This window comes from Macaca thibetana, chromosome 7 (genome assembly GCF_024542745.1).
Source record: "Macaca thibetana thibetana isolate TM-01 chromosome 7, ASM2454274v1, whole genome shotgun sequence".
Classification (NCBI taxonomy): Eukaryota; Metazoa; Chordata; class Mammalia; order Primates; family Cercopithecidae; genus Macaca; species Macaca thibetana.
The window spans coordinates 44,156,777-44,184,233 of NC_065584.1; the positions used below are offsets into that span (position 1 = coordinate 44,156,777).

Genomic DNA, 27,457 nt, shown 5'->3' on the forward strand with positions numbered 1-27,457 from the left:
TTGGGAGGCTGAGGCAGGAGTATCACTTGAACCCGGGAGGTTGCAGTGAGCCGAGATCATTCCACTGCACTCCAGCCTGGGTTACAGTGCAAGACTTGGTCTCAAAAAGACAACAAAAAAAGAGAATTCTATTATATTTACATACCACAATTTATCAGTAATGCCTGTATAAACAACTGGATAATTATCAAATTGTCCAGTTAATCATCTTATCTGAAGAGCTTGTAATTAGGCCAGGCACAGTGGTGCATTCCCGTAATCCCAGCACTTTGGGAGGCTGAGGCGGGTGGATCAACTGAGGTTAGGAGTTCGCGACCAGCCTGACTAACGTGGTGAAACCCCATCTCTGCTAAATACAAAAAAAGAAAAAGCCAGGCGTGGTGGAGCATGCCTGTAATTAAAGCTACTTGGGAGGCTGAGACAGGAGAATCGCTTGTACCTGGGAGGTAAAGATTGCAGTGAGCCAAGATCGTGCCATTGTACTCCAGCCTGGGCAACAAGAGCAAAACTCCGTCTCAAAAAAAAAAAAAAAAAAAAGCTTGTAATTAAAGTATTAATAATACCAACAACATATTTCATATTTACCTTGCTGCTTAAGCCAGAAACCTAAGAATCATTTTTTTTTTGAGACAAGAATCATTTTTGGCTGCTCTTCTCACACACCACTTGCAGTCTTACCAGAAAATTCTTTCATATTTGTGACGTACATCCAGCCATTTCTGTCATAACTCTTTCTCAGAATTTTGCACAAACCTCTAAACTACTTATACTCTCTTGCCCTCTGGTCTGTTCTCCAGGCAGCAGCCCAAGGAACCCATTCTCAGTGTCTCTTACCTGCTCTCAACCTACAGTGGCTTTCTTTCTCACTTGAGAATAAAATCCAGAGTTCTTACCATGACCGACAGAGTCATGGTATCTGACTCCGGCTACCTCTTTAATCTCATTTTCTACACCCTTCTTTCTTTCTCTGACTTTAGCTACACTGGCCCACTTGCTGTTTCTCTCTGCCTAGGCAGCTCTTGCTCCATGTAATCCACTCCCTTGCCTCCCTCATTTTGTCCTGGTCTTGGCTCAGATGTCACCTCGTGGGGGAAGCTTCCTTTAATGATGGAATAGAAATGGCTTTTCCTGCCTCATTTTTCTTGCCTTACCTTATGTTGTTATTTTTTTATAACACTCATCACTATTTTTATTATTATAATTAGTTATTGGGCTATGTATCCACCTATCTCCTTCTATCCTGTCCTGCATGAAGAAAGGGACTTCATGACTGTTCTTTGCTGAATTTGTTATGTTCTAGGCCTGTCATGTCATAACCTTTCCAGAACTGTTTTTTTGTTGGTTTGTTTTGGTATTGAGACAGAGTCTCATTCTGTCACCCAGGCTGTTGTGCAGTGGTACAATCACAGCTCAACTTACAGCCTCAACTTCCCTGGGCTCAGGTGCTTCTCCCACCTCAGCATACCGAGTAGCTGAGACTACCACCACTTTACCACGCCCTGTACATGTAGCTCTAAAGTACAAAAATTAGCTAAATTTTGTAGAGATGGAGTTTAGCTGTGTTGCCCAAACTGGTCTCAAACTCCTGGGCTCAAACAATCCACCCACCTCAGGCTCCCAAAGTGCTAGGATTGTAGGTGTGAGCTACTGCACCTGGCCAAGAATTGTTTTTGAATTCTTTTTTTTTTTTTTTTTTTTTTTTTTTTTAAAGACAGGGTCTTGCTCTGTCGCCAAGGCTGGAGTACAGTGGCACCATCTCAGCTCACTGCAACCTCTGCCTCCCAGGTTCAAGTGATTTTCCTGCCTCAGCCTCCTGAGTAGCCGGGAGTACAGACACACGCCACCACGCCTGGCTAATTTTTGTATTTTTTAGTAGAGATGGGGTTTCGCCACGTCGGCCAGGCTGGTCTTGAACTCCTGTCCTTGTGATCTGCCTGCCTCGGCCTGCCAAAGTGCTGGGATTACAGGCGTGAGCCACTGGGCCTGGCTGTTTTTGAATTCTTGAGTAGGGTAATTCTTTAGAACTTTTGAGCAGATTTAATGTTGTTCGAGCTTATCAGTTTCTAACTATAATGTGTACAATATTTAAGTAGCTGGCTTTTAGATAATGTAAACATCATTCTGTAACAGGATATGGTTCTTTTTGTTTTTCCTCATTGTTTTTGCAGTTATTAAAGATAGCATTTGCTTAATTCTTAAAAGCATCTTTTCAAAATTAGAAAATGAAGAAATAGTAAACAAGTAGTACCAATTCAAGAATTGGATTATTTCAAATTGCTTCTAACTGTTCCAAATTAAGACATCTGGTGACTAGGGAAATTTGGTTTCTCTGTTTGGTTAACCAGCTGGTTGTTCTGGAAAGGAAAAAGGCAGTTAATTGTTCTTGTTGAAAGATTCTGGGCATTTGTGGAATTACCGTAAAGGGTGACGTTTGGATGCAAGATGTACATGTAAAACTGGACATCTCAGAATGTTATTGAGGAAAATATTTTTGTTTTTAAAAAGATGCTTTGAATGTTATATCTGGAACCTGCAGCATAATCTCACACTGCATGAGAAAGTATGTGTCATTTCCTTCCAGTCCTCCCCCTTTTCCTTGGTAACAGATTCCTGTACTTTAAAAATTGTGCTTTTCCTGAGAATTTTAGTATATTTAATGCATGGGATGCCATATGTTGCTGCAACCACTATCTTGAACGTTTGTGTGAATAAGAATACGATAATCAGACTAGCTAAGCAGGATTAATTTACAGAGACATTGTCTTAGTCATTAATGAATGTGAAATTTAAAATTATATTAGAGTTGTAGCAGATGTCAGTTTAGCATACCTTCCACTAAATATTCAGCAGTTCTTCTGAATTTAAAACAAATGGCTCTTTGGCAAATTGTCTTAGAGCTAATTCTATGTTAGTTTAAAACATACATATACATTCCTCTACATTATAAATGTTTTCTGGAAACGATTTTCCTGAAATTAAACCAATGTATGCTTTTTATCCCAAAGTATTGTTTCCTCTGGGACATACTGGTAATGCATATGTGTGATTGTTCCTATTTGACTCTTCCCTGTTTCTCTGAAATGTTAATAACCAGATTGTTAAGATTCCTCTGTGCAGTTTTGCTTCAGATAAGCTGACATCAGATATGTATAATATAATCAGGTATGGTGACATGTCTGTGGTCCCATCTGCTTGGGAGGCTGAGGTAGGTGGGAGAATTGCTTGAGCCAGGGAGGTCAAGGCTGCGGTGAGCTGTGATTGCACCACTGTACTCCAGCCTGGGCCACAGAGTGAGATCCTGTCTCAAAAAAAAAAAAAAGGAAAAGAAAAGAAAGGATATGCCTGATAAATATTAAGCTACTTGAATGTCTCGTATAAAGTTTTTGTGGCTGCCAGTAGATTTTTCAGGTTTGCCACTGACCTTGCCACTTTAGACACTAGCAGCTACTGCTTCCAGGTGCTCTGCTAATACCCCCCCTTTAAAAATATTAATATACTACATGCTTATGTAGAGACAGTAGAGTACAGGAATTATGTACTCTACTGTACATAATCATGTAGAGCATGGGCTGTGGAATAAGAAAACTTGAATTCAGAAACCGGCTTTACTGCATATTACTTGTGCTTTTCTCATCAGCAAAATGGATGTAATAGTACTTTTGGGATTCTTATGAGGTTGTCATCATCATTAAAAATTTCAGTAATAGGCTAGGCGTATTGGTTCATGCCTGTAATCCCAGCACTTTGGGAGGCCAAAGCAGGAGGATTTCTTACATGCGGGAGTTCGAGACCAGCTGGGGCAACATAGTGAAACCCCGTTTGCATTTAAAAAAAAAAAAAAAAGTTTAAAAATTTCAGCAGTGGCCAGGTGCAATGGCTCACACCTGTAATCCCAGCACTTTGGGAGGCCAAGGCGGGTAGATCACAAGGTCATGAGTTTAAGACCAGCCTGGCCAAGATGTTGAAACCCCATCTCTACTAAAAATACAAAAATTAGCTGGGTGTGGTGGCGGGCACCTGTAATCCCATCTACTCGGGAGGCTGAGGCAGAGAATTGCTTGACCCCTAGAGGTGGAAGTTGCAGTGAGCCGAGATCGTGCCACTGCACTCCAGTCTGGGCAACAGAGTGAGACTCTGTCTCAAAAAAAAAAAAAAATTTCAACAGTATTAAAAAGAGCTAGAATCCCAAAAAATAAATAGTATGAAAGAAATGACTGAAATTTAGGTATTTTAATACAAGAGCTTCTGACTCTTGAAATTCACTTTAAGTTTTTTAAAATAATGAATAACATTAAGAAGTTGGAATCATTGTGTTTTGGAGTTTTTTGGGTTTTTTTCTCACTTGTCCCCTAAGAAGTTGTAGGATGCCACCTCTGCAAGCAGATTTGGAGTTTTAAAACTACATGTTTCAGATATGTTCACCGCTGATTGACTGATGCAGCCAAATGTAGGTTTTCCTGGTCAGCAGATAGCCTTTCGTCTGGTGATTGGTAGGCTGCGACTCCTTTCATTTTATGGCTGTACCATCCTGTCGGACCAAGGAGTCCTCTCCATCCAGCCAGCAGTTGAGCAAAGAGAAGGTAGAGAAGACCCATTATCTCTTAATCCTAGCCTAACTGCGGCAGGCATCGCTTCCACTGGCAAAAACTAGTCACATACTGGGGCTGAGACAGTCCTTGGTGGGTGACCTGGAATCTATCCTTTCATCTGAGATCCCATTGAATGTCCTATACCAAATCCCATTCCAACAAGTCCCAGGTATATTCTACTCTTAGGGGCTGCTTCTCATTTCCCAAGCTGAGCGTGGAGATGTTAAAAAATAGCCCTACCAGCTCTTCATGCCTTTGCTGAGCTCCTGCAGTAGTAAGTAGGAGTACTTACTACTTTCGAGAGATTTTTTGAGGTTGCCTACCAACTCCCTCAGTTTGCTTCTTTCCAAATTTGGGAGTATTTGTGAGAATTCTTGAAATTTGGCCAGGCACCGTGGCTCATGCTTGTTGGGATTACAGTACTTTGGGGCACTTTGGGAGGCCAAGGCAGATGGATCACCTGAGGTCAGGAGTTCGAGACCAGCCTGGCCAACATGGCAAAACCCTGTCTCTACAAAAAAAACACAAAAATTAGCCAGGTGTGGTGGCGCACCCCTGTATTCCCAGCTACTCGGGAGGCTGAGGCAAGAGAATCGCTTGAACCCAGAAGGCAGAGGTTGCAGTGAGCAGAGATCGCACCATTGCACTCCAGCATGGGCAACAGAGGGAGATTATGTCTCAAACAAACAAACAAACAAAAACTTGAAATTTTATTTTTACCTTTCCTTAGTACTGCTTTGGGGAAGGGGATATTGGTGTATGGAAGGAGATTCTGTTGGCTCTGCTATATTTTCCAGTTTATTATGAAGCTAGATTAGGGACACGACTAGGGCAGAGATTGGTGGTGGTAGTCCTGATTGGCCTGCTAGAGCCATCTCAGGTCTAGAGTTGAGTTTGACTGAAGGGCTTTTCAGCATTGGGACATTCCTAGTGTGTTAATATCCGAAATATTTTTCTGTCTAGAACTTTAAATATCCATGATATGTTAAAAATTTTTTGTCGGCCGGGCCTGGTGGCTCAAGTCTGTAATCCCAGCACTTTGGGAGGCTGAGGTGGGCAGATCACTTGCGTTTAGGAGTTCGAGACCAGCGTGGGCAACTTGGTGAAACCACATCTCTACTAAAAATACAAAAAATTAGCCAGACGTGGTGGCACACACCTGTAATCCCAACTGCTTGGGAGGCTGAGTCATGAGAGTTGCTTGAACCCAGGAGGCAGAGGTTGCAGTGAGCCGAGATTGTGCCACTGTACTCTAGCCTAGCCTGGGGGACAGAGCCAGACCCTGTCTCAAAAAAAATTTTTTTTTGTTATTGTTTTGGGATAATGTTAGATTTACAGAAAAGTTGCAAAAATAGTATAGAGTTCCTGTATACCCTTCACCCAGCCTCCCTAATGTTAACATAACCATGGAACATTTGTCAAAACTAAGAAAGTAACATTGGGATAATACTATTAACTAAATGACAGACTTTATTTGGATTTCACCAGGTCTTCCATGAATGTCCTTTTACTAGTCCAGGATCTAATCAAGGACGCCATATTGAATTTCATCATCACATCATCATGGTCTCCCCCAATCTGTGATGATCTCTTGGTCTTTTGTTTTCATGATCTTAAAGCCTTTTTTTTTTTTTTTTGAGACTGGGTCTTGCTGTGTTGCCCAGGCTGGAGTACAGGCGCGATCTTGTCTCGCTGCAACCTCCGACTCCTGGGTTCAAGTGATTCTCATGCCTCAGCCTCTTGAGTAGCTGATACTACAAGTGTGTGCCACCATTCCTGGCTAATTTTTGTATTTTTAGTAGAAATGGGGTTTCACCGTGCTGGCCAGGCTGTTCTCGAACTCCTAGCCTCAAGATCCGCCTGTCTCAGCCTCCCCAAGTGCTAGGGTTGCAGGCATGAGCCACTGTGCCTGGTCTGATCTTGAAGCTTTTGAAGAGTATTAGCCAGGTATTTGTAGAATATCCCTCAAATTGGCCAGGCACAGTGGCTCATGCCTGTAACCCCAGCACTTTGGGAGGCCAAGGTGGGTGAATTACAAGGTCAGGAGTTCGAGACCAGCCTGACCAATGTGGTGAAACCACATCTCTACTAAAAATACAAAAATTAGCCAGGTGTGGTGGTGCATGCCTGTAGTCCCAGCTACTCAGGAAGCTGAGGCAAGAGAATTGATTGAACCCAGGAGGTGAAGGTTGCAGTGAGCCGAGATCGTGCCACTGCACTCCAGCCTGGGTGACAGAGTGAGACTCCTTCTCAAAAAAAAAAAAAAAAAAAAAAAAGAATATCCCTCAAATTGGGTTAGTTTGAGGTTTTCTCATGATTAGACTGGGGTTTTCTACTTGGGGAAGAATATCACAGAGGTGAATGGAATGCCTTTCTTATCATACCAGGGGGTTCATGATAGGAACATGACATAGCTGATGATGTTACCCTTGATCAGTTGGTCACAGTGATATCATCTGAGCTTCTCCACAGTGAGGTTACTATCTTTTACTGTTTCGGTACTCTATTATTTGAATGCAAGTAACCAAGTCCAGCCTACATTCAAGGGGAGGATAATTCAACTCTACTTTCTAGAGGGAGTATATCTACATGTTACTTGAGTTCTGTAAGGCAGATTTGTTCCTTCTACCTCATTTACTGATTTCGTTTTTATCAGTATGGACTCATGGATATTTATTCTTTGGATTGTAATCCAAGAGTTTTTTTTTTTTTTTTTTTTTTTTTTTTGAGACGGAGTCTCGCTCTGTCGCCCAGGCTGGAGTGCAGTGGCCGGATCTCAGCTCACTGCAAGCTCCGCCTCCCGGGTTCCCGCCATTCTCCTGCCTCAGCCTCCCAAGTAGCTGGGACTACAGGCGCCCACCACCTCGCCCGGCTAGTTTTTTTGTAGTTTTAGTAGAGACAGGGTTTCACTGTGTTCGCCAGGATGGTCTCGATCTCCTGACCTCGTGATCCACCCGTCTTGGCCTCCCAAAGTGCTGGAATTACAGGCTTGAGCCACCGCGCCCGGCCTGTTTTTTGTTTTTTTTTAAGTCGGAGTCTTACTCTGTTGCCCCCGCCAGAGTGCAGTGGCATGACTTTGGCTCACTGCAGCCTTCACCTCCCAGGTTCAAGCGATTCTCCTACCTCAGCCTCCCAAGCAGCTGGGATTACAGGCGTGAACCACTGCGCTCAGATGAGTATTGTTATTTTGTTGTTGAGATTGCTTTAGAGTGGCCAGTGGAGTTCTTGGCTCCTATGTCTTTTTGTTTTTCCTTTTAAATTCTTCTTTCTCCAAGGAACTGAAGGGCATTTTTAATAGTTTACATCTCAAACCATTCTGATTGGTATCCAACTAAAAGATAAGAATCTTGAGAGAGTTCACTGAGAACCTTGGGCAGTGAAACACAGTCATCTTTTGAAACATAGTGAAGTTCATATGCTTTTTGAGTTTTGTTTTATTTTTATTTTTATTTTTTTTGAGACAGAGTTTCTCTCTGTCTCCAGGCTGGAGTGCAGTGGCACGGTCTTGGCTCACTGTAACCTCCACCTCCCAGGTATAAGCAATTCTCCTGCCTCAGCCTCCCATGTAGCTGGGATTATAGGTGGGTGCCACCACCCTCGGCTAATTTTTATATTTTTAGTAGAGAGAGGATTTTACCATGTTGGCCAGGCTGGTCTCCAACTCCTGAGGCTCTGGTTAGTCGGCCTCCCGAAGTGCTGGAATTACAGGCAAGAGCTACCACGCCCGGCCATATGCTCTTTAGAAATGTATTTTTAATTACAAAATGAAAAATAAAATCTAAGAAAGCACCAGCTCAATTTGGTACAGCTATAGTTATTCAGATTTGAGGGTTGTTTATTTAATTTTGTGTTCATGAACATTGCATGTTGTTTTTTTAAATAGTTAATATAAAAGTAAACTGTGTTAAGTTTCCAAAAAGCTGTAAGAATCATAGCTTTTAAAATGTGAAATGAAGGCCGGGCGCGGTGGCTCACGCCTGTAATCCCAGCACTTTGGGAGGCCGCGGTGGGCAGATCAGGTCAGGAGATCGAGACCATCCTGGCTAACTCGGTGAAACCCCGTCTCTACTAAAAATACAAAAAATTAGCCAGGCGTGGTGACGGGCGCCTGTAGTCCCAGTTACTCCACAGGCTGAGGCAGGAGAATGGTGTGAACCGGAAGGCAGAGCTTGCAGTGAGCCGAGATCGCGCCACTGCACTCCAGCCTGGGTGACAGAGTGAGACTTCATCTCGAGAAATAAAATAAAATAAAATATGAAATGAATTTAAATGACTAAATGAAATGAAATGAAAATAGAAAGGAAATTAATATTCGTTGTTTATTTTCTTTATGCCAAAAATTGTGCCTTCTGCATACGTCTGCTTTGTGTTTCTATCACCCCTGTCCTAGCACCAGTCTCTTTTTTTTTTTTTTAATTATTTTTTTTGAGATGGGAGTTTTGCTCTGTGCCAGGCTGGAGTGCAGTGGTGCGATCTCAGCTCACTGCAACCTCCGCCTCCTGGCTTCAAGCGATTCCCCTGCCTCAGCCTCCCGAGTAACTGGGACTACAGGTGCACCACCACGCCCGGCTAATTTTTTGTATTTTAGTAGAGATGGGGTTTCACTATGTTGGCCAGGATGGCCTGGATCTCCCAACCTCATGATCCACCCGCCTCAGCCTCCCAAAGTGAGCAGATTATAGGCGTGAGCCACCAAGCCACCACGCCTGGCCACCTGTCTTCCTATTTTGTAATTGTTTACTTTTCTGTCTCCCAACTTCTTAAAGGCGGCAGGCATGGTCTTCATCCAAATTGCCAGCACTAGGGGTTTTGCTTCTTAATTTTTTTTTTTTTTTTTTTTTTTTTTTTTTTTGAGACGGACTATTTGTGTGTGTGTGGCCGGATGCGTGTGTGTGTGTGTGCCGGGACTACAGGCACCCGCCACCTGTGCATGTTAGTGTGGTGTGTGTGTGCATTACAGGCTTGAGCCACGGGGTGTGTGTGTATGTGCCACACTGGCTGGTTTTTGTTGAGATACCTCACTGCAGTATTTACATTGTACTCCAAATTGACAGCCTCTGAAATTACTAATATTTATATGAAACTAGTAACATTGCCTCCTGGGACAGGAAAGGGACTTGAGGACAGAGATGTTCTAAGATAGTTTGGGGACCTTTTTAATTTTGAACCATGTGACTATGTTATATATTCAAAAATATAAATACGTTACTAGAACATAGAAACTTGCTAGACAGATTCTTTATTTTTTATTTTTATTTATTTATTTATTTGTTTTTTTGAGAAAAAGACTTACTCTGTTGCCCAGGCTTGTCTTGAACTCCTGGCTGCAAGTGATCCTCCTGCCTCAGTCTCCCAAAGTGCTGGGATTACAGGCGTAAGTCACCATGCCCAGCCAGATGGAATTCTACATTAAATTGTTTTTGTTGTTGTTGTTTTGAGGCAGAGTCTTACTCTTTTGCTCAGGCTGGAGTGCAGTGGCGTAATCTCCAATTACTGCAACCTCTGCCTCCCAGGTTCAAGTGATTCTTCTGCCTCAGCCTCCCGAGTAGCTGGGATTACAGGCGTGCACCACCACGCCTGGCTTGTTTTTGTATAAAATCTTAGTAGAGATGGGGTTTCACCATGTTGGCCAGGCTGGTCTCAAACTCCTGACCTTGTGATCTGCCCGCCTCAGCCTCCCAAAGTGTTGGGATTACAGACATGAGCCACTGCGCCCGGCCTGGTAATCCCAGTATTTTGGGAGGCCGAGGCGGGCAGATCACCTAAGGTCGGGAGTTTGAGACCAGCTTGGCCAGTGTGGTGAAACCCTGTCTCTAGTCAAAATACAAATGTTAGCTGGGTGTGGTGGTGGGTGCTTGTAATCCCAGCTACTTGGGAGGCTGAGGCAAGAGAATCACTTGAACCCAGGAGGCAGAGGCTGCAGTGAGCCAAGGTCACACCACTGCACTCAAGCCTGGGTGACAGAGTGAAACTCCACCTCAAAAAATAAAGTAAGATAAATTAGATCATTTCGCATTTTGTTGATGTGTTTGGAATCAGGGATCCTACCATTATTACTGAGCATAGATTTTTAGAGAGAGTCTTCTGAGAGTTCCTCTGTGTATCTCATTTTTCCTTTTTATTTTTGAACAAAAACAGTAAGGGAGCGAGGGAGAACAAAAGATCAAAGTACCCCTCCCTTTTTTCTTTTTGAGACAGAGTTTCACTCTGTCGCCCAGGCTGGAGTGCAGTGGCGTGATCTCAGCTCACTGCAACCTCCACATCCCGGGTTCAAGCAGTCCTTGTGCCTCAACCTCCCAAGTAGTACAGGAGTGTGTCACCATGCCTGCATAATTTTTCTGTTTTTAATAGTGATGGAGTTTCACCATGTTTGCCAGACAGGTCTCAAACTCCTGACCTCAAGTGATCCGCCCACCTTGGCCTCTCACAGTGCTGGAATTACAGGCATGAGTCACCATGCCCAGCCCAAAGTCACCCTTTTTAATGTGAATGAAGACCAGGATGCAGTGGCTCACACCTGTAATCCCAGCACTTTCAGAGGCCAAGGTGGATCACTTGAGCCCAGGAGTTCGAGAGCAGCCTGGGCACCATAATGAGACCTAGTCTCTGGAGAAAAAGTTTAAAAATTGGCCAGGTATGGTGGTGTGTGCCTGTAGTCCCAGCTACTTGGGAGGCTAAGGCAGGAGGATCACTTGAGCCCGGAAGGCTGAGGCTGCAGTGAGCTGTGATTGTACCACTCCACTCCAGCGAGGCCAACAGGATGAGATCCTATCTCCAAATTAATTAATTAAATAATGTGAATGAAATTTGACCTTTTTTTTTTTTTTTTGAGATGAAATCTCACTCTTATCCCCCAGGCTGGAGTGCAGTGGCACAATCTCGGCTCATTGCAACCTTCGCCTTGGGAGTTAAAGCGATTCTTCTGCCTCAGCCTCCCAAGTAGCTGGGATTACAGGCATGCGCCACCATGCCTGGCTAATTTTTGTATTTTTCATAGAGGCGGGATTTCACCATGTTGACCAGGCTGGTCTCGAACTCCTGACCTTGTGATCCGCCTGCCTCAGCCTCCCAAAGTGCTGGGATTTTTTATATATATATTTTTTTTTTTCTTTTTTTTTTCTTGCCAGCACATGCTCCAGGTGGATAAATTTGACTTTTTTTTTTTTTTGATGGAGTCTCACTCTGTTGCCCAGGCTTGAGTACAGTGGCACTATGTCAGCTCACTGCAACCTCCATCTCCAGGGTTCAAGCAGTTCTCTTGCTTCAGCTTCCCAAGTATCTGGGATTACAGGCACCCACCACTATGCCCAGTTAAATTTTTATGCTTTTAGTAGAGACAGGGTTTCACCATGTTGGCCAGAATGGTCTCAAACTCCTGACCTCAGGTGATCTACCCGCCTTTGCCTCCCAAAATGCTGGGATTACAGGCGTAAGCCACCACTCCCGGCCCTAGAAATTTGACTTTTTAAAAAATGTTTCTTAAATCTTTCTTTATAGGGGCCTCTTACGTTAGGTCAGTACTTGGTGATATACCCAAGACTTTATTTGATTATCTCTAGTTAGTTAAGGTGGTTCTGGCTGTACTTAAAAAATTTCTGCTGCAAACTGACTTAAATAATCAGAAAATGTTGAAGCTCGTAGATATGGTGTAAAAGCACTGTTCATTAGTTGGCTTGGGTCCGTCCACTTTAAAGTTAGTGTTTCATGTCTGGGTACTTTTAGTTGGGAAGGGACTGCATGCCCAGATTGCCCAAAATGTAAGGTTTCTAACTGGTAAAGGGGGTAGGGTTACTGTGATTGGTTTGAGCTAATCAGGATCTGTCCCTGGAGCTGGGATCAGTCCGGAAATTATTATTGATGCCACATGCGGGAGTGTGGGGGTCGGGAAGGAAGAATTTGAAGAGTTTCATCATTTTGTCCATTGGGGTTCGTTTTGTTTTGTTTTTTTGAGACATAATCTCACTCTTGTTGCCCAGGCTGGAGTGCAAATGGCATGATCTTGGCTCACTCTAACCTCCGCCTCCTGGGTTCAAGCGATTCTCCTGCCTCAGCTTCCCAAGTAGCTGGGATTACAGGTGTGTGCCACCATGCTCGGCTAATTTTGTATTTTTAGTAGAGACGGGTTTCTCCATGTTGGTCAGGCTGGTCTCAAACTCCCAACCTCAGGTGATCTGCCTGCCTTGGCCTCCCAAAGTGCTGGGATTACAGATGTGAGCCACCATGCCCAGCCTGGGGTTTCTTAATTGCCCTTCAGTAAAATATGTATAACTGACTTCTCCATCCCTGATAACTTTTGGGAAATATAATTGTGCTGGATAATGGGCATGTGGGGATTTCTTTTACTGTTCTCTACTTCATGCAAATTCCATAAGAAAAAGTTTTATCATGTCTGTAATCCCAGCACTTTGGGAGGCCGAGGTGGGCAAATCATGAGGTCAGGAGATCAAGACCATCCTGGCTAATACGGTGAAACTCCGTCTCTACTAAAAATATAAAAAATTAACCAGGCATGGTGGCGGATGCCTGTAGTCCCAGCTACTTGGGAGGCTGAGGCAGAAGAATGGCGTGAACCTGGGAAGCGGAGCTTGCAGTGAGCCGAGATGGTGCCACTGCACTCCAGCCTGGGTGACTGAGTGAGACTCCGTCTCAAAAAAAAAAAAAAAAAAAAAAAAAAGATTTTAGAAAAGTATATCACATGAAAAATTAAAAGTAAAGGATGATTGTTTATTGTAACCCTTTTCTGGGTTGTTACATGTTTTTACAATCATATACTGCTTCCTTTCTCTTCTGATACATATAATTTACATGTAATTCCTCCTCTAAAGCCTGTTGGGCATATCCCTGGATTAAAGTTGACAGCATTACTTTAATACTTACATAGAAGATCAATAGCTTAACATTGGAATGAACACAGATTCACAGGTTTTGAAGTTATAACTTGAATTTCAAACCAGACTCCTCCAATATGTTCAGTTAGTAGCTATGAAAGCATGGGCAGATTAGTCTCTCCGAGCTTCAATTTCTTTTGTAAAATAGTGATAATAGTATCTGCCTCATAGGGTTAAATGATTAGGATTTAAAAACTGGATAGAAGTTTCGAGCACATAGCCTAGCATTTGTTGAAATCCAATTGTGATTACAGTCATGCATTGCCTAACAGTGAGAAATGGGTCATTAGGCAGTTTCATCCTGTGAACATCATGCAGTGTACTGTACTTACCCAACCTAGATAGTGTAGCCTACTACATACTTGGGCTATACAGTATGACCTGTACTACACTGTGCAGCGTTTTACTCTACTGAATACTGTAAACAGTTATAACACAATGATAAGTACTTGTATATCTAAACATAAAAAGGTATAATAAAATTATGGTATAAATGATAACAAATGGTATACCTGTAGAGAGCACTCATCGTGATACTAACTTTATCCTCTTTTGTAATAATGCTTAGCTTAAAACACAAACACATGGTACAGCTGTACAAAAATATTTTCTTCATATATCCTTATTCCATAAGCCTGTTTCTACTTTAATTTTTATTTTATTTTTTAATTTTACTTTTAAAACTCTTTTATTAAAAATTAAGACACAGGCTGGGGGCAGTGGCTCATGCCTCTAGTCTCACCACTTTGGGAGGCTGAGGAAGGAAGACTGCTTGAGCCCAGAAGTTTGAGACCAGCTTGGTCAAAATAGTGAGACCCTGTCTCTACCAAAAATACAAAAAAATTAGCTGGATGTGGTGGCCTGAGCCTGGGAGGTTGAGGCTGCAGGGAGCCATGATGGCACTACTGCACTGGGTGATGGAATAAGACCCTGCCTCAAAAAAAAACAAAAAAAAAAAGACAAACATGTACATTAGCCTAGGCCTACACAGGGTCAGGATCATCAATTTTGTGGTCTTCTGCTCCATGTCTTGTCCCACTGGAAGGTTTTTAGGAGCAATAACACATGGAGTTGTCATCTTCTATGAGAACAGTGCCTTCTGGAATACCCTTTGAAAGACTTGCCTGAGGCTGTTTTACAGTTAACTTCCTTTTAATAAGTAGAGAAAGTACACTCTAAAATAACGATTGAAGGTATAGGCTTGCCGGGCATGGTGGCTCACGCCTGTAATCCCAGCACTTTCGGAGACTGAGGTGGGTGGATCACCTGAGATCAGGAGTTCGATATCAGCCTGGCCAACATGGTGAAACCCTGTCTCTACTAAAAATGCAAAAATTAGCTGGGCATTTTGGCAGAGGTCGCAGTGAGCTAAGATAGTGCCACTGCACTCCAACCTGGTTGACAGAGCAAAACTCCGTCTCAAAAAAAGAAAGTATAGTATTGGACTTTTAAACCAGTAACATAAACCCTTAACATAGTCCTTTATTGTCTTTATGAAGTGTTATGTACTGTACATAATTGTATGTGCAATACTTTTATATGACTGGCAATGCAGTAGGTTTCTTTATACCCGCATCACCACAGACACATGAGTAATGCATTGTGCCATGAATTTGCAGGGACCACAATTAGATGATGGAACTTTCTCAGCTCATATATATAGAGAGAGTGAGAGAGAGTCTTGCTCTGTCGCCAAGGCTGGAGTGCAGTGGTGCAATCACAGCAGCTCCCTGCAGCCTCAACCTCCCGGGCTCAAGCATTCCCCTGCCTCAGCCTCCCGAGTAGATGGGACTACAGGCATGCACCACCATGCCTGGCTAATTTTTGTATTTTTTGTATAGAGACGGGGTTTCGTTGTGTTGCTCAGGCTGGTTTCAAACTCCTAGGCTAAAGTGATCTGCCCGCCTTGGCCTCCCAAATTGCTGGGATTACACACATGGGTTACCACACCTGGCCTCCATTATAATCTTAACTGTCATAAATGTCTGTCGTTGACCACAGCGTCCTTATGTGGTGATTTTAATGTGTGAAAGTTGAATCAATTACGCATTAATGTATTCAGCAACCACTTATTAACCAATAAGCAAGAAAGAGTCAGGTAATACGTTCACCACTAAAACAGGACTTTTTAAAAATTATATTGAGTGAAAAGAGCAAATTGCAAGAAAGATACACGTAAATGTGGTGCCATTATTCTAAATTCTTAATTATTGGAGTGAAGTGTTTTACTTGTGTCTGTAATGTTCCATTTTGTTAAACTGAGGCAGATAGAGTAAAAAGTATTAATATTTGTTGTATTAATATTTGTTAAGTATTGGTGGTACATATTTGGGTGTCTGTTATACTTTTTTCTACACCTTTGTACATTTGAAATACTTCATAATTAAACATTTTAAATTTTGTCTTTTTTTTTTTTTTTGAGACAGAGTCTTACCCTGTTGTCCTGGCTGGAGTGCAGTGGCATGATCTTGGCTCATTGCAACCGCCACCTCCCGAGCTCGAGCAATCCTCCTGAGTAGCTGGGACTACAGGCGCACACTACCACACCCAACTCATTTTTGGATTTTTTGTAGAGATGGGGTTTAGCCTTGTTGCCCAGGCTGGTCTCGAACTCCTGGGCTCAAGCAATCTGCCTGCCCTGCCTTCCCAACGTGCTGGGATTACAGGAATGAGCCACTGCACCTGGCCAGCATTTTTAATTTTTAATGAAACAGGATAAGGATGTGATAGGAAATGACCAGGGACTTCTTCACGTTGATTGGTGGGGGAGAGACTCTCTCTGGACAGGTGACATATGCTGAGACCTGGATAACAGGAAGGAGTCACTCATGCAGACATGCAGGGAAAGAATACTCTAGGCAGGCCGGGCGCGGTGGCTCACGCCTGTAATCCTAGCACTTTGGAAGCCGAGGCAGGCAGATCAAAAGGTCAGGAGATCGAGACCATCCTAGCTAACACAGGGCAACTCCGTCTCTACTAAAAATACAAAAAAAAAATAGTTGGGTGTGGTGGCGGGCACCAGTAGTCATAGCTACTCAGGAGGCTGAGGCAGAAGAATGGTGTGAACCCAGGAGGCGGGGCTTGCAGTGAGTGGAGATCGTACCACTGCATTCCAGCCTGGGTGACAGAGCGAGACTCCACCTCAAAAAAAAAAAAAAAAAAAAAAAAAAGAATACTCCAGGCAAACAGCTGTTGCTGCAGTCCTGAGGCAGGAGCAAACCTGACGTGGTCAAGGTAAGGCCATTTCATCTGGCGGGAAAACCACAGAACTGTTCTAGTTACCTCAGCAGCTGTGGAGGTGACTACCCCAGCATTACTGGAAAATGGTCATTTCATGTCTGAATACTTAAGTTGAGGGAAGCACACCATTTTTAGAGCTACCTAATGCTTCCATGGAGTTTCTCATGTAGGGTTTACAGACTGATGGGGTCCTGTCAAAAGGCTACAGAAGCTGGCTTGAAGGGTCTTAATGGCCAAGTCCAGACACTTTGAGCATCAAAAAGCAACAAAGCAATAGATTGTGATACACAATTTTTAAGAATCATGATTTTCTAGTCAAAGAAATAGAGAAAGGAAAAAAGCTCTTGTTTTTAGAAGAATGCCTGCTGAGGTAGAAAGAATGATAGAATTAGAAAATGACTGTTTTGCAGATTCTAGCATAATCATTGATTCAGGCAAGAACAATCAATAGATCCTGAACTCTTTGGATGAAAGTTGTTGGAGAATAGGATATTCAAAAAATTCCATGACATGAAAAACAGAAGGTTGGAGAGATGCTGTTATGGTGAAGTATTTAGGAATGGAGTGATATTTTGTCTGCAGCTAACTCTCATCAAAGGGTTCATTTTTAAAAAGCAGTGGGGGGTGTGTGTGTGTGTGTGCGTGTATGTATATAGAGAGAAAGCAAATGTGGCAAGAAGTTAACAGTGAACCTAGAGGGTGAACTGTGTCTGTGCATTGGAGCTTTTTGTGTGTGTGCACTTATAAATGTTGAAAATTAATGAGCTGTGATGCCATCTCCAAAGGAAAAAAATAAGTAAAAATAAATGTTGAAAATTAAAAGTTAGGGGGAATGCTTATTTCTATTTTATTTCTATTTCTATTTTAAACCCAAATCCAGGCCAGGCATGGTGGCTCACTTTGGGAGGCCAAGGCGGGCGGATCACGAAGTCCGGAGATCGAGACCATCCTGGCTAATACGATGAAACCCATCTCCACTAAAAATATAAAAAAAAAAATAATAATAATAATAATAATAAACCCAAATCCAACTTACTAAAGTACATCTTTTTTTTTTTTTTTTTTTTGAGATGGAGTTTCACTCTTGTTGCCCAGGCTAGAGTGCAATGGTGCGATCTTGGATCACTGCAACCTCTGCCTCCTGGGTTCAAGTGATTCTCCTGCCTCAGCCTCCCAAGTAGCTGGAATTACAGCATGTGCCACAACACCTGGCTAGTCAGGCTGGTCTCAAACTCCCGACCTCAGGTGATCTGCCCATGTCGGCCTCCCAAAGTGCTGGGATTATAGGTGTGAGCTACCGTGTCCAGCTATCTTTTTTTTTCTTTTTTTTAGTCAGATTCTCGCTCTGTTGCTCAGGCTGGAGTGCAGTGGTATGACCTTGGCCCACTGCAACCTCTGCCTAAAGCAGTTCTCCTGCCTCAGCCTCCCGAGTAGCTGGATTACAGGTGTGTGCCACAACGCCCAGCTAATTTTTGTATTTTTAGTAGAGACGGAATTTTACCATGTTGGACAGACTGGTCTCGAACTCCTGACCTCAAGTGATCCCTGCCTCGGCCTCCAGAAGTGTTGGGATTACAGGCATGAGCCACCACGCCTGGCCTATTACATCTATTGTGTATGTACTATGATATGCCAGACGTTGTGCAGAACACATGCCATGCATTAAACTTCCTAACAGTTCTTGAGTTAGTACTCATTTCTCCTTTTAAAGATGAAAAGACAGATGCTTAAGAAGATATCACCAAAGCAACAGAAAAAACATTTCGTCTTAAGAATGAAAATGAATTTGTTACACAGGCTAGAAAGAATATTCATTGATGAGAAAGCACAATAGAAGGATTTATGATAGTGTTACTAGGCATGCATGTTTTTCTGACCTTGAACTTGTCCTACATACAGCCCACCCTGGAGAGGCAGTCTAGTATGGTGGTGTAGAGCACCGTGTGTGAAGCCTGAAGCCAGAATACCTAGGATCAAATCCCAATTCTACCATGGCAAGCTGCTACTGCCTTAGAAGCACTTCTCCGGGATTCTATACTGGGAACCTCTGTTGTATTTGTTTCCTATTGCTGCTATAACAAATTACTGCAAACTTAGTTGTTTAAATAACATAAGTTTATTATCTTACAGTTCTGGAGGTCTGAAGTCCAAAATGGATGTCACTGGGCTTAATTAAAATTAAGATGTCAACAGGACTGCATTTCCATTTGGAGGCTTAGAGGAAAATCTTTTCTTTTTAGTTTCTAGAGGCCACCCTCAGCCTCTGTCTTCAAAACCAGCAACATTGTATCTCTCTGTGTCTTTGCCTTCTATGGGAACCTCTTCCTCTGACTCTTCTGCCTCCCTCTTCCACTTTTAAAGACACTTGTTACCATATTGGGCCAGGGGGATAATAGATAATCGAGGATAATCTCCCTATTTTAAGGTTAGCCTTAAATTAGGCTGATTAGCAACCTTAATTCCATGTGCAACTTCAGTTTTCCTTTGTAACCATATTCACAGGTTCCAGGGATTAAGGCATGAATTTTTTTGGGAAACCTTTCCCCGCCCCCCCCACATATCTATGTTTAAATTCTAAAGTTGTGTAAGGCAGCTGGGGCCAGGAGAAGATTATTCCAAAGTGGAGATCCTTGCCAATGCTGAGGATGACTTGAGTAGAACCACTAATTGGGTTTGAGCTAAAAAGAATTGCTGGGTGGTGTTTGCACATGCTTTTTATTCTCTTACTAGCATAAAATATATATAGTAAATTCAGCATTTTTTTTTTTTTTTTTTTTTTGAGACAGGGTCTCACTTCATTCCCCAGGCTAGAGGACAGTGACATGATCATGGATCACTGTAGTCTCAACTTCCTGGTCTCAAGCAATCCTCCTACCTCAGCCTCCTGAGTAGCTAGGACTACAGGCATAGGCCACCATGCCCTGCTAATTTATTTTTTGAAGAGACGGGGGTCTTACCTTGTTGTTCAGGCTGGTGTCTAATGCCTGGCCTCAAGCAGTCCTCCTGCCTTCGCCTCCCAAAGTGCTGAAATTACAGGTGTGAGCCACCACTCCTGGCAGTAAATTCAGTATAAAAGAGTGATTGAATTAGAAGGCAACTGAGTTTTAGTTACATCATAGTAAAGAAACGATTATAGTATTAGAATACATTTCTATTGATTGATTGATTCATGCCAGCCCTCAGAGGAAAATGTTCTTGATTTATTTGCAATTTTAGAGAAACTTCAGGTTAAAATTTTTTATGTATCTCCATTGTTAAGCATTAATTTTTATTTTTATTTATTTATTTATTTATTTTACAGAGTTTTACTACCCTTGGATGCTGCTGTTGATATGGAAAAGATTGAGGAACAGTTTGCTAATCTGCACATTGTTAAATCTTCCTCAGGAACCAAAGAGCCCACTTACCTTCTTGGTATAGACACATCAAAGACTGTCCAAGCAGGAACAGAAAATGTGGCTGCTGTTTTATGTTCTAATGGATCAATCAGAATATATGATAAAGAAAGGTTAAATGTACTACGAGAATTTAGTGGATATCCTGGACTTCTTAATGGAGTCAGATTTGCAAATTCCTGTGATAGTGTATATTCAGCATGTACTGATGGCACTGTGAAATGTTGGGATGCTCGAGTAGCCAGAGAAAAACCTGTTCAGCTCTTCAAGGGTTACCCTTCCAATATTTTTATCAGTTTTGATATTAATTGTAATGATCATATTATTTGTGCTGGTACAGAAAAAGTTGATGATGATGCATTGTTGGTGTTTTGGGATGCAAGGATGAATTCTCAGGATTTATCTACAACTAAAGACCCACTTGGTGCATATTCAGAGACACATAGTGATGATGTCACTCAAGTACGTTTCCATCCCAGCAATCCCAACATGGTAGTCTCAGGTTCATCTGATGGCCTGGTAAATGTATTTGATATTAATGTTGATAATGAGGAGGATGCACTGGTTACAACCTGTAACTCAATTTCATCAGTAAGCTGTATTGGTTGGTCTGGGAAAGGTTATAAACAGATTTACTGCATGACACATGATGAAGGATTTTATTGGTGGGATCTTAATCATCTGGATACTGATGAACCAGTTACACGTTTGAACATCCAGGATGTCAGAGAGGCAGTTAACATGAAAGAAGATTCTTTGGACTATTTGATTGGTGGCCTGTACCATGAAAAGACAGACACATTGCATGTTATTGGAGGAACAAACACAGGAAGGATTCACTTGATGAACTGCAGCACGTCAGGACTGACTCATGTGACTAGCCTTCAGGGAGGGCATGCTGCTACAGTCCGTTCTTTCTGTTGGAATGTGCAAGATGATTCTTTGTTGACTGGAGGAGAAGATGCACAGTTGTTACTTTGGAAACCTGGAGCTATAGAGAAGACCTTTACTAAGAAAGAGAGCATGAAAATAGCATCTTCTGTGCACCAACGAGTACGAGTTCATAGTAATGATTCTTATAAAAGAAGGAAAAAGCAGTGATAATGCATTTGGCACTTTGGTAGGTTTTATAGTTTCAAGTAGTCCTTTTTGTTTACTACCCATGGTAGACATGTTTAAAGCTTTATGTAAAAACAAGCAGTCAGCAAACAGTCCAGGAAAAATACGGGGAGAATGGTTTAATTCCGGTCTTCACATATTCTAAAAAATTTTAAAGCCTCTAAGTATAAAATCAGTGAGTTGAAAGTAAAATTTCTCATTTAAAGAACCCATCTGTTAATGTAGTAAATGTTGGGTTTAAAGAAATAGCTCTGATAAGGAATTTTTAGAAGGAGATACCTGGTAAAACTTAGTAAAACAGGTGGTTGGCTGCATTTTTTAAGCCCAGTTTTTTACATTTTAAATTGTCGTTATTGTGTATAAAACCAGATCAGACTATATTCTTCATTTGAGGAGCATCTCTATATTTAATACACCTAATGTATTATGTTGGAGTATTTAAATGTAAGTATTTTAATGAGTAAATAGAATTAAACTTTTTTAGAAATAAAATGATAGCCATGTATGTAAAATGACAAAAATATGTTTAGTAAATATTTGCATCTTTAATATTGTTAGTAAGTAGTAAACAGGTGTTTTGCTGATTGAAAGGAAGTTATCTTGGTAGATTGAGACTCAAAGTGAAATACAAAACTGAAAATGTTTATAATAGGACTCAACTTGGAGAAATTCCTATTCTTCCTGTTGTCCAAACCATAAATTTGAGGATAACCTGGACTTTTCTCTTCCCTCTTTTCCTAACCAGTTTTTCACCAAGTCCTGCCATTTCACCTCCTAATGTTTGTCAGCTATCCTTTTGCCTTTACCTCACCACTATTACCTTAGAGAAGACTCATTATTTCTCACCTGGATTACCAGCTTGATCCCTAATCTGCTTTAGTTCATCCTTCTTGCTACTTCTAGGCTAAATATCAAAAACAGATCTGGTAGGGGTGGGGAAATGAGGGGGAAGAAACAAAAACATCTGATGATGCCACATGCTGCTTAAAATCTTCAGTACATTGATGTTTTGATGTAGCACTACCTAAGCGTTAAAAAATTGTGTTTTTCAGAATCTTTAAAATACAAGACAGTGCTACGTAGTGAATGAAAGAATTAGTTTGAAAGATATCTGGAGAAATCGCATTCATAAAACAATTTGAAGTGAAGCAGTATCAAAACAGTAGGGCTTTTTAAAATTAAAAATATTTAAAATTCAAAAGTAATTAATAGTGTTGGAAGATGCGGGTGAGAAAATATTCCTGAAAGGGGAACTGAAAGAGACAAAGAGAAAAGATGAAAGCCACAAAAGATAAATATAGGGGTCTAAAACCAGACTAACAGTTTTAGAAAGTGAAAAAAGTTAAAGTAGAAATGGAGGCAGTGGGTTATTAGAAATAACATAAATGACTGGTATGGTTTGTCTGTGTCCTCACCTAAATTTGTTTTTGTTTTTGTTTTGAGATGGAGTCTCTCTGTCACCAGGCTGGACTGCAGTGGCACAATCTCGGCTCACTGCAACCTCTGCCTCCCGCATTCAGGTGATTCTCCTGCCTCAGCGTCCCGAGTAGCTGGGACTACAGGCGCGTGCCACCACACCCAGCTAATTTTTGTATTTTGAGTAGAGACGGGTTTTCACCGTGTTGGCCAGGCTAGCCTCGATCTCTGGACCTTGTGATCCGCCCGCCTTAGTCTCCCAAAGTGCTGAGATTACAGGCATGAGCCACCGCCCCCGGCCATCCTCACCCAAATCTCATTTCGAATTGTAATCCCCATAATCCCCACGTGTCTAGGGAGAGACCTGGTGGGAGGTGATTGGATCCTGGGGTTGGTTTCCCCTATGCTGTTCTTGTGATAGTGGGTGAGTTCTCACAAGATCTGATGGTTTTATAAAGGGCTCTGCCCCCTTAACTCCTCACTGTTTGTCCTGAAGCCTTGTGAAGATGGTGCTTTGCTTCCCCTTTGCCTTCTTCCATGATTGTAAGTTTCCTGAGGCCTCCCCAGCCATGCTGAACTCTTAGTCAATTAAACCTCTTTCCTTTATGAATTACCCAGTCTTGGGCAGTTCTTTATAGAGTGTGAAAATGGACTAATACAGTGGCTATTCCAGAACTTCAATCTTTAGATTAAAAGGCATAGCAGAGTGTCAAGTGTAATGAATGAAAAAGATCCACATCAAGGCATAGCACTGTGAAGTTTCAGAACCCCCAGAGTAAATAGAAGATCCTGCAAATGTCCAGAAAAAAAATCACTTAGAAACGGATTTACATTTGTGTTAGACTTCTCATTAGCAAATCTGGATGACAAAAGATGGTGGATCAATGCCTTCAGAGTTCTGAGGACAGATTCCTACCTATTGAATTTCCAGCTCTCCAAACTCATGCAGTAAACAGATGATAAATTTTTTGAGATATCCCTTGTCAAATAAATATTTCCTAGTTTTCTGAACCTCAGAAACCAAATTGATATAGCTAACAAAGTATCCATTTGTAACCAAACTCTCATTGACCAAACCCAGGAAACAGTAATTCTATGACCAATCAGGCTGTCTTCAGGCATGAAGTTAAAAACATTGCAGGCACAAAATCTCAAACTTTACTCTCCATGCCATTTTTTTCAAAGGCTGCTGAAGGATATACTCCACAGAAATTAAGGAAGTAAATCAAGGAAGAGCAGAGATAGCAAAAATCAGGGAACTAACCCAGCATTGTGGCAAGATAACAGCTTTACAGTGCTAGAGTATTCAGTCCAGGTTGGAGCAGGACAGAGGATGTCAGGAGGGAGCTGTCCAGGGAGAAAAATCAACTTACAGGTTACCCAGTGCATTTGACCATGTGGAGAACAGTGTAAATAGTATAAGTGGATTTAACTCACCAATTAAAAGAGACCCTCAGAAAGATAGGTTGGTACAAAAGTAATTGTACCAACCCATAGACTACTAACCCATAGAATATTAACCCATAGAATACCCATAGAATGAGAGAAAATGTTGGCAAATCATAGATAAGGAACTATGGAGAAATCTTAAAACTCAATATTGAAAAGACAACCCAATTTTAAAATTGATCAAAGGATCTGAATAGACATTTCTCCAAAGAAGGTATACAAATGGCCAGTATGCGCATGCAAAGATACTCAATATCATTGGCAGAGAAATGCAAAGATACTCAATATCATTAGCAGAGAAATGCAAACCGAAACACTTTACACCCATTAGGTGGCTATAATAGTAATAAAAATTGTGTCTTCTAAAGATGTGGAGAAGTTAGAACGTTTATACACTGCTGGTGTACAATGGTGGAGCTGAAAATAGTCTAGAAGTTCCTCAAGCAATTGTACGATTGCCATTTGACCTGGCAATTCCATTCCTGGGTATATGCCCAGAAGAATTGAAAACATATGTCCACACAATAACTTGGACATGAGTGTTCATAGTAACATTCATACTAGCCAAAAGGTGGAAACAATCCAAGTGTTCATCAGTAGATGAATGGATAAACAATGTGGGCAGTGCGCACGGCTTTCGGGCAGGCAGGCGCGCTCTGGCGAGGTGGGAGCAATGTGGGCTGGGAACGCCTGGCGCGCGGAGCTCTCCGGAGTGCCCTGCGGGGCGGCGCGCAGTCAGCGCTGGCCCAGCTGCGCGGCATTCCGGAGGGGGAGCTGGAAGGGATCAGCGGAGCTGGCACCTGGAAGAGTGAGCGGGTCATCACGTCCCGTCAGGGGCCGCACATCCGAGTGGACGGCGTCTCCGGAGGAATCCTCAACTTATGTGCCAACAACTACCTGGGCCTGAGCAGCCACCCCGAGGTGATTCAGGCGGGTCTGAAGGCTCTTTGGAGCTGGCCTTAGCTCTGTCTGCTTCGTCCGTGGAACCCAAAGCATCCACAAGAATGTAGAAGCAAAAATAACCCGCTTCCACCAGCGGGAGGATGCCATCCTCTATTCCAGTTGTTGTGACGCCAATGCCGGCCTCTGAGGCCCTCCTGACCTCTAAGGACGCAGTGCTGTCGGACGAGATGAACTATGCCGCCATCATCCACGGCATCTGCCTGTGCAAGGCCCACAAGTAACCGCTATCGCCACCTGGACGTGGCCGACCTAGAAGCTGCAGGAGGGCTTTTTTCATGGATGGCGACAGCATACCTCCACAGGAGATCTGCCGCCTCTCCTCTAGACATGGCGCCCTGGTCTTTGTGGATGAATGCCGTGCCACTGGCTTCCTGAAGGGACCCACAAGAGGGGGCACAGATGAGCTGTTGGACGTGATGGGCCAGGTCACCATCAACTCCTCCCTGGGGAAGGCCCTGGGTGGAGCAACAGGGGGTACACGACAGGGCATGGGCCCCTGGTGTCCCTGCTGCCGCCCGGCCCTACCTCTTCTCTAACAGTCTGCCACCTACTGTTGTTGGCTGCCTTTCCAAGGCCCTAAATCTGCTCCTGGAGAGCAACACCATCATCCACTCTACAGCTGCCAAGACCCAGTGGTTCTGTAGTAAGATGGAAGCTGCTGGATTCACTGTCTCGGGAGCCAGTCACCCTATCCGCCCTGTGATGCTGGGTGATGCCCAGCTGACCTCCTGCATGGCGGATGACATGCTGAAGAGAGGCATCTTTGTCATTGGGTTCAGCTACCCCGTGGTCTCCAAGGGCAAGGCCCGGATCTGGGTACAGATCTCAGCAGTGCACAATAAGGAAGACATTGACTGCCGCGTGGAGGCCTTCGTGGAAGTGGGGCAGCTGCATGGGGCACTGCCCTGAGCTCTGAGTAGGGACGAGCAGAGCCAAGGTCCACCTACTGCCACAGGATCAAAGGAGGTTTTCGATCAGCCCAGACCAGAGGCTCTGAGCCCTGAACCAAAGTCCCAGAGCTGGGCTGGGATGTGGCATGTGCTGAGGGCTGTGAGAATGTGAAACAACAGTATGAAAATTGGCTGTGAAAAAAACAAAACAACAAAACAAACAATGTGGTATATCCATTCAGTGGAATATTATTCAGCCATAAAAATGAATGAATCTTTTTTTTTTTTTTTTTTTTTTTTTTTTTTTTGAGACAGAGTCTCACTCTGTCGCCCAGGCTGGAGTGCAGTGGCACGATCTCAGCTCACTGAAACATCTGCCTCCCAGGTTCAAGCGATTCTCCTACCTCAGGCTCCAAGTAGCTGGGATTATAGGTGCACACCACTACGCCTGGCTAATTGTTGTATTTTTAGTAGAAATGGGGTCTCACCGGGTTGGCCAAGCTGCTCTCAAACTCCTGACCTCAAATTACCCACCCGCCTCGGCCTCCCAAAGTGCTGGGATTACAGGCATGAGTCACCACACCCAGCCCCAAAATACTGATATTGATACATGCCACAACTTGGATGAATCCTGAAAACATGCTAAGTAAAAGCCACAAAAGACCATATATTGAACCATTTCCTTTATATGAAATGGCCAAAATAGTGAAATCTATAGGGAAAGAACATGTGTCAGAGGTTACCTTGGTCTGGGAGGAGGGGGAAGGATGGGATGATTGGTGGGTGACAGCTAAAGGGTTTGAGATTTCTTTGAGGGGGTATTAAAAGTGACTGTGGTGATAGTTATACAACTATGAATATACTAGGAACCATTGAATTGTACACTTTAAATAAATGAATTCTATCTCAGTAAAAGCTGTTACCAAAAACAAAACAAAACAAAAATGCCAAATAGGAAAGAAAAGCCAGGGCAGCTATCTTAATAACTTATAAAGCTAATGTAATGTTGATCCCAAACCAGATAAAAATGAAAATAGTTCCATTTTGCTTATCAATATGTATTCACATTTAAAAATATTTGGTGACCAAATTCAATGGTATCTTTAAAAAGAAAAAACATGACCAAGTAGACTTTGAGGAATACCAGCATGACTCAAAATAGGAAAATCTATGACAGTGATGGACAAACGGAAAAAAAAATCAAGATTATCTTTTTGTTTTTGAGACCAAGTTTCACTCTTTTTGCTCAGGCTGGAGTGCAATGGCTCAATCTGGGCTCACTGCAACCTCTGCCTTACAGGTTCATGCAATTCTTCTGCCTCAGCCTCCCAAGTAGCTGGGATTACAGGCACCCACCACCACACCCAGCTAATTTTTTTTGTATTTTTAGTAGAGATGGGGTTTCGCCATGTTGGCCAGGCTGGTCTTAAACTCCTGACCTCAGGTGGTCCACCCACCTCGGCTTCTGAAAGTGCTGGGATTATAGGCGTGAGCCACTGCACCTGGCC

The 27,457-nt window shown here is 42.7% G+C and overlaps 1 protein-coding gene and 1 pseudogene across 14 annotated transcripts in view; both read left to right on the plus strand.

Annotated features, from left to right (window-relative positions):
* The window catches only part of WDR89 (WD repeat domain 89), an 89,616-nt gene that overhangs the window by 25,156 nt on the left and 37,003 nt on the right, over positions 1 to 27,457 (plus strand). For 9 of the 13 annotated variants that reach the window (XM_050797896.1, XM_050797890.1, XM_050797898.1 and 6 more), the window contains one exon: positions 20,019 to 23,260. In XM_050797896.1, the coding sequence (XP_050653853.1) occupies positions 20,050 to 21,213 (1,164 nt within the window). In that variant the 5' untranslated portion in view covers positions 20,019 to 20,049 and the 3' untranslated portion in view covers positions 21,214 to 23,260. Of the gene's footprint in view, positions 1 to 15,899; positions 16,712 to 20,018; positions 23,261 to 27,457 lie in introns of those variants that run through there. The other 4 variants (XR_007727437.1, XM_050797899.1, XM_050797891.1 and 1 more) reach the window with 3 other exon arrangements.
* Positions 23,353 to 26,244, plus strand: LOC126959024 (2-amino-3-ketobutyrate coenzyme A ligase, mitochondrial-like; annotated as a pseudogene). The gene has a single exon (XR_007727436.1). The product of XR_007727436.1 is annotated as a 2-amino-3-ketobutyrate coenzyme A ligase, mitochondrial-like (transcript).